Source organism: Brassica napus (assembly GCF_020379485.1).
Source record: "Brassica napus cultivar Da-Ae chromosome A8 unlocalized genomic scaffold, Da-Ae chrA08_Random_11, whole genome shotgun sequence".
Classification (NCBI taxonomy): domain Eukaryota; kingdom Viridiplantae; phylum Streptophyta; class Magnoliopsida; order Brassicales; family Brassicaceae; genus Brassica; species Brassica napus.
The window spans coordinates 25333-32715 of NW_026014086.1; the positions used below are offsets into that span (position 1 = coordinate 25333).

At 36.3% G+C, this 7383-nt stretch overlaps 2 protein-coding genes across 2 annotated transcripts; one reads left to right on the forward strand and one right to left on the reverse strand.

The window, feature by feature from the left end:
• Positions 1-689: 689 nt before the first annotated feature.
• On the forward strand, positions 690-5331 carry LOC125594483 (dymeclin-like). Its single transcript, XM_048770679.1, has 18 exons — positions 690-1090; positions 1252-1500; positions 1597-1660; positions 1756-1885; positions 1974-2112; positions 2263-2511; positions 2589-2673; positions 2823-2925; positions 3088-3216; positions 3297-3410; positions 3703-3821; positions 3935-4025; positions 4122-4214; positions 4311-4400; positions 4513-4632; positions 4727-4818; positions 4893-4950; positions 5051-5331. Exons 1-18 carry the CDS (start codon positions 901-903, stop codon positions 5144-5146), a joined length of 2211 nt encoding a protein of 736 aa, XP_048626636.1. The 5' UTR covers positions 690-900; the 3' UTR covers positions 5147-5331.
• Positions 5279-6067, reverse strand: LOC125594481 (3-ketoacyl-CoA synthase 2-like). Its single transcript, XM_048770674.1, has one exon. It carries the CDS (start codon positions 6065-6067, stop codon positions 5279-5281), a length of 789 nt encoding a protein of 262 aa, XP_048626631.1.
• Between the last annotated feature and the right edge of the window lie 1316 nt (positions 6068-7383).

Genomic DNA, 7383 nt, shown 5'->3' on the forward strand with positions numbered 1-7383 from the left:
CTACCATGAACAATATTTTTCACTAATGGCCCTATGTAGCCCAACAAATTAAATTAGTTAGCCCAGATTAGTTTGTTTGAGAGATAAGAGCCCAATAAAGTAAATAGCTGGGTCTGAGATTTGTGAAAATAGAGGATTCGGCCACACTCCACTCCACCGACGACAACCGACAGGGTAGCTATCAATTTGACTCCATTTCATTTGAATTATCCCAAACCCATTATCTAATCCTCTCTTATTTTTAGACTAGTAAAACAATAATTATATTTTTTGTAACAACCGAATAAATTTAGTCATGTTTTAAGAACAAAAAACATCAATATTTTGAAATTTTCTCGTTATTAAATCATCTATCTATATGGAAAAACACTTGTGCCCTCATACGTACGCATGAACCCATAAAGTATTGAATCAAATATTAATGAGGATTTGGTGGGAATTGATTTGGTAGCACGTCCTAGAATGTAGCTTTCGGAATCAGGCAAACACATTTAAACATTTCTTCTCTTAAAAATAGAAAATTAAAATCTGTTTGGTAAAAAAGCATTTCCATTGGAAATTTTCATAATGAATAAAAGAAAAGAAACGATAAGACATTATTATTTGAATAAATAAATAATTTGAATATTGAAAAATCCATCCACTAATATATAAATGCTTTCGGATATTCAAAGTGGTGAAAACCTGGTAATGAAGGAGATTAGAAAACAAAATAAATAAATAAACGCGTCACTCTCTCTCTCTCTCTCTCTCTCCTAAACCCTTTCGCATCTCGCTTTCAATTTGAATCTCCAATTTCTCCGAGACTTAGATCCAGAGCATAATCTTTGCATTGTTCATCTCTTAACCTCTTATCGGAACCGACTCAGAGTACGCGATCGATTATTGACTCGGCGAGACATGGGAGGTGCGGCTTCGACGCCGCGAAGTACCGGTGGTGACGATGTTTCGGTGGAGGAGTACCTCATTGCGACTTTCGTCGGGGAGAAATCGTTTCCCTTGGCGTCTGATGTCTGGAACAAGCTGCTTGAGCTTCCCTTGAGATCTCGGTGGCCCCGTGATCGCGTTCACCAAGCCTGTCAACTCTTCGGTTAGTCAAAATCTGTTGAAACTCTAGTGTTAGAGTGTGATTGGTTAGTTAGGATTAGAAAGGATGAGACTATGCGCAAACGAAATTGGATGTTAATGACGGCCTTAGTGATAATCTTAAGTTTGATTATCATTTTTTTTTGTCTTTGTTGTCGTTTGCAGCACAGAGCAATGGAAACACTAGGCACCTGGCGAAACTATTGATTCATCTGTCGTGGTGTTTGCAAGAGCTTCTCCAAGCTTCTTCTGATGATGATGATGATGATGCTCACTCTTCTCTCTATAAGAAAGCTCTTAACGCAACCTATATTTCATCCCTCTTTTTGAAGCATTTGATTGAGAATGGCAAAAGTGAGGAGTTGCATCTCTCTCTCGACGAATCTGAGCCTGTTCCTCATGGCTTTGTAATGGGTAATTATTCTCTTTATTAGCTCTCTTTACAGCATTAAGGCAACTCTTTAACTGGATTCAGATGGCTTATTGAGAGTGTATTAATGGTAATGGCAGATCAAGATATCCAGAATTTTGTCATGCGTAGTTTGTTGAGCTTCATTGGATCAACCGAAGTGAGGTATGCCATACTTATTCTATATTATTATTTATAATGATGATCAATTTACGTATCAAATGTCCCATTCTCCTGATTTTCATCATTTATTTGGCAAGTCCCAACTCGTATGTTCTACATCAGGAACTTCTCAACTTCATGGTTGTTGCAATGTCGACTCAGCTTCTCTCCGGACCATCACCTGGACCAAAAGATGCCAACCCTTTTCTTGATGCAGCAATGGCTCAGGTAACATCTTCATTAGTTTTTCCCATCGTTTGCATAGGTTTTGGGCCCCTACCAATTTACGTTCTTTCTTTTGCTTCATCATTTTTAGGAAAAGTCTATAGTTTGTATGGCTGTGAGAAGGTTGCTACTTAATTATATTTCCCGAAACCATACTCCGAATGCAAAAACCTATTTATATTCTGATGGAGATTCACCAGGCATCTTGGAAAGAGTTGGTTCTGCAGCTGGTAGGTGTTCGTGTTACTTCATTTCATTATGTTTGTCTTATTCTCGTCCACGTTGACCCTTTTCTACTGCCTTTCCGTTCATTATGTTTTCCTGCTTAGATTTTTGAATCATTATATATATTCATGAACACTTTTCTTTTGCACATGCAGCGACATTTGTGCTCTTGCCTTTGAACTATCTTGTAAATAATACTGGTGACGGATCTAAATATCCACTAGCAGAGTCCAGCCTTCATGTTTTGCTTATCCTCATTCACTACCAGAAGTCGATCTTGAGTGATGAGTCCATGACGGATAAAAGTGATGACAGTGCTACTTCAGAATCAGTCTCTAAAGTTCATGTATTTTCCTCTGGCAATACTTTTACCAAGGCTCTGGCAAATGCTAGAGATGTAGAATGTGAGTTTTTTTTGTTCTTCATCTTTCTGACTAGGGTGAGTCACATGTGTATGTCTAAACTGTTACCTTGGTTGCAGTTGACCGCTCAGATTTGGAGGGAAATGCCTACTCTGGTCCACATGTTCGGATACCATTTGCTTCGTTATTTGATACTCTTTGCATGTAAGTTGTATTCTCTTCTTAAAAAATTGTATTTTCTTGAGGTTTTTCTCTACTGTAACCTGTTGTTTTCATAGAGATTTATCCTGTATAAGAAGTCTTTATTCAATAAGTTCTTTGCTAATGGGTAATAACGCAATCTGGCAATATAGGTGTTTGTCTGATGAGGGAGCTGTCTTGCTCCTCTACTCATTGTTGCAAGGGAACTCCTACTTCAAGGAGTATGTTTTGGTGCGAACTGATATGGATACTATGGTATGATTCATAAACTCCAGTATTTTTCTGTTTCATTTATTTTGTTCCATTATCCTCAAAAGTAGAAATTCATACTTCGATATTGTTTCATGTGTTGAAGTAAAGTCCTTGTGGTTTCATATTAGTGATCTATGGTATAAAAATATGTATTTTGATGGACAGTTGATGCCCATTCTGGAAACGCTGTATAACGCTTCGAGGAGAACATCATCCAATCAAATATACATGATGCTAATTGTACTTCTCATACTTAGCCAGGATTCATCATTTAACTCAAGCATTCACAAGATGGTATGTGTTGTTATCTGTTGTAGGATTGGAATGATATTTCTCAACTTCGTATCTTTTCTGATCACGTTTCATTTGAATAGATACTTCCTAGCGTTCCATGGTACAAGGAGCATCTCCTTCATCAGACGTCTCTTGGTTCCTTAATGGTCATTATTCTCATCAGAACAGTGCAGCACAACCTTTCTAAACTGCGGGTATAGCTTTACATTCATGTATTAGCAACGACAACTGTTTCAATTTGTACTTAATTGTTTAACCGTTCGGGTAGGTTCAAACCTTATAAGAGTGTGATCAAGTTGATAGGCATGTATCAAACTGGAACCTGCAACTTATTTGGAGATGCATCATAAAATGAGCACCGAAGATATAAATTACTTTCCGTTTAGGCTTGGTGGTGTTATGCATTATGTATAGAAGGCCATTTGTTTGGAAAATTTGGATTGTGGTGCATGTTGTGACAAATTTTTGTTTCTTGGGGGTTTACAGGATGTGTATCTGCAGACCACATGCCTTGCAACCTTGGCTAACATGGCACCTCATGCCCATCATCTTAGTGCATATGCTTCACAGAGGCTTGTCAGTCTCTTCTACATGCTTTCTCGAAAGTATGCAACTAATTCCTCGTCCTTATGACTTTTCATATTTTATATATTCGTCTTGTACAGAACGATGCTCATCATGGATCCTTTAGAACTGACCATGATTTTTTAATTAACAGGTATAACAAGTTATCAGACTTGACAGGTGATAAGCTGCAAAGTATCAAAATAAGCTTGTCAGGAGAGGATGATAGCGTTTCAGAAGATCTGGTAAGGCATAGTTAGTTCAGGCACACAATACATTGCAGTGAATCATTGTTATCCTTGTGGTTTATATTTGTAAATTGTATTTTTGCCAACTTGCAGGCAGCAGAGTTGCAAATCTTTACTGATTTCTTGAGACTTGTCCTTGATATATTAAATGCAATTTTGACGTACGCGTTGCCTAGGAATCCCGAGGTATCACAATGTCAATTTTTTACTTAGCAGCATGAATCATATGTTCTTTTTCCATACTACATTCTCTGAATCAGTTTCTGTTTCTGGTTTATGCAGATTGTCTATGCAATCATGCATCGGCAGGAAGTGTTCCAACCTTTCAAGAATCATCCGCGATTTCATGAGCTAGTCGAAAATATTTACACCGTACAAACAAACCCATAAGCTTTAAATTCTTATAACTTTAGATAGAACAGAGTATCTGATTGATCCATCTGTCTCTCACTTGCTTAACCAAATTATCATTTTATCTATTTAGGTGTTAGACTTTTTCAATAGCCGCATGGACACTCAAAGATCGGATCGAGAATGGTCAGTGCAGAAAGTTCTTCAGTTCATCATCGACAATTGTCGGTCTTGGCGAGGCGAAGGCATGAAGGTAAACAAACTCTGTTAACACTTGCATATGTCACTGATATAGTATTCTTTTCACTACAATTCTTAAAGCTCATTGTTCACTATTATGAATGCAGATGTTTACTCAACTACACTTCTCGTATGAACAAGAGAGTCACCCAGAAGAGTTCTTCATTCCATACGTCTGGCAACTAGCTTTATCCCGATGGTAACACTCTTTCATCACTATATAAAAGAAGAACACCCATCTCATTCCTCTTTAACCTTTCTCATTGTTCGCAGCGGATTCAGTTTTAATCCGGACGCCATCAACTTATTCCCAGTACCACACCAAGTTGAAGTAAGTACCATCGAAACAAATTGTGTTAATTCAATATATGAAACTTATTAGCCTATCCAAGTTTTGACATGACCTCTGCTTCGGTGCGTTTTGCTTGCAGGAACAAATAGAAGACGGAAAAGGAGACGAAGTGGAAGAAGGGGAAGAGAAGAAAGTAAAAGAGTTGATCGAGCAGAGAATCGTCTTCGATCCATAGTACATTCCGATGTGGGTGGGTGGGTGGGGGGTATGTATATATTCATACGGTTAAGGGTTCAAATAAGATAAAATGTTGACGTAATTATTCTCCAAAAAATTACTTTTTCAAACATTGTAGGTTTTCGGTACATTAATAGTATACTCTCTCTTGATGTGTAATAACAAATGACGTTTCGGTCTGAACGTAATGCCCTTTTAACACACATGAAGCTTTTACCGATCGAGATTCCGACGAGGATGACGATATCCTCGGAACCGTAACGGGAAACTCATGAATCTCATCGATCCATGGATTATTAGTCTTCTCCTTGGAGGGATCAATACTTCTCAAAGCTCTACAAACCGCACTATTACACTTGAAACCTGACCCAAAACCAATCTGCCAAGTCTTACCTCCTCTCTTAATCCTTCCTTTAGCTTCACTATAACCAAGCTCATACCAAACCGAGCTACTCGAAGTGTTCCCAAACCTGTTCAAAGTCATCCTCGATGGCTCCATCTGCCACTCGGAAAGATCCAAATTTTTCTGAATCTCATCGAGCACCGCTCTTCCTCCTGCGTGGATGCAAAAATGCTCGAGAGCTAGCTTGATGTCAGAAACATAAGGCTTGATTCTGTTGACTTTAAACACTCTTCGAGCCGCGAGTGTCGCAAAAGTTAGAAGTTGTTCGGACATTGGTAGGACTAGCGGTCCAAGCGTGGTAATGTTCGTTTTGAGAGCGAGACACCGATTTTGTTGTTGTGTTGTTGTTGTTCGTGTCTTCGCGATGGTAAGCGCTGTTGAAGGCGTTGTCGTCAGCTCCTTTGTGGCCTTGTGGGTACTGATAGTGTGGAGTAGTTGATACTTTGAGAGGCGGCGGTCGGAGGAGCGGTTGGAGAGGAGAACGTAAATATAATGAAACTCGTTAAACACATGCATGCATGTTTATAATTTACGTGAAATATATGCCACCATATACAGTATGTGAGATTTTACATGCGTATATTTAGTTTTGAATTTTTCTCAAAATCTATGTGTTAAAAACCTCCTACAAAAATATTTAATTTTTCGGTAAATGTTCTATATATTGAAGCATATAATCTTTAGTGATGTTTTAAAATTTCTAAATTCATTCTATATTTGTATTAATGTATATTAAACTCTCTTTCATTGTACATGACTACACGGGCATCGTTTTAATTTTTAGTCAATTAATTTAGTAAAATTTCGTAATAATCCATAAATTGGTGGATTAACCACTATAAAATCGTTATTTTATAGAGAAACAGAGACAACAAAGTTCCAAACTACTTTGAACTTCATCATATGTTAGTGAATGATGCAAATATGCATTAAAAATATTTTCATATTTTTGAATTTTTTTTAAAATCTATGTGTTAACCCATAGAAGTTAATCTTCGGTAAATGCTCTATATATTGAAGCCAACGGTCTTTAGTGTTGTTTTAAAATTTCTAAACATATTTTACATTTGTATTAATGTACATTAAACTCACTTTCATGGTACATGAGCATCGTTTTAATTTCTTATCAATTTATTCAGCAAAACTTCATAACACTCCCTAAATTGGTGGACTAACCACTATAAAATCACTACTCTCTAGAAAAACGGAGACAACAAAGGTTCCAAACCTCTTTGACCTTCATCATATGTTAGTGAATGATGCAACTATGCATTAAAACAATATTTTTATATTTTTGATTTTTTCTCAAAATCTACGAAAATATTTAGTTTTTCGGAAAATGCTCTATATACTAAAGTCTATGATTTTTAGTGTTTTTTTAAAATTTATAAACACATTCTACAATTGTATAAATATATATTAAACTCTCTTTCATCCTAAATGGACATCGTTTTAATTTTTTGTCAATTAATTTAGCAAAACTTCATAACACTATCTAAATTGGTGGACTAACCACTATAAAATTGCTATTTTCTTGAGAAACGGAGACAACAAATGTTCCAAACCACTTTGAGCTTCATCATATGTTTGTGAAGGATACAAATATGCATTAACACATTATTTTCATATTTTTGAATTTTTTTTCAAAATTTGTATGTTAACCCCAACGAAAATATTTAGTTTTTCGGAAAATGTTCTATATACTGAAGCCTATGATCTTTAGTTTTGTTTTAAAATTTCTAAACACATTCTACATTTGTATTAATGTATATTAAACTCTCTTACATTGTACACGGGCATCTTTTTAATTTTATGTCAATTAATATAGTAAA

What these genes read in the sequence shown, in the direction of transcription:
- LOC125594483 (XM_048770679.1), top strand. Translation starts at nt 901, where the DNA reads ATGGGAGGTGCGGCTTCGACGCCGCGAAGTACCGGTGGTGACGATGTT. An exon ending in CCAAGCCTGTCAACTCTTCG is followed by an intron (nt 1,091 to 1,251) that starts GTTAGTCAAAAT and finishes TGTCGTTTGCAG; the next exon opens with CACAGAGCAATGGAAACACT. An exon ending in CGTTGCCTAGGAATCCCGAG is followed by an intron (nt 4,215 to 4,310) that starts GTATCACAATGT and finishes TGGTTTATGCAG; the next exon opens with ATTGTCTATGCAATCATGCA.
- LOC125594481 (XM_048770674.1), bottom strand. Translation starts at nt 6,067, where the DNA reads ATGCATGTGTTTAACGAGTTTCATTATATTTACGTTCTCCTCTCCAAC.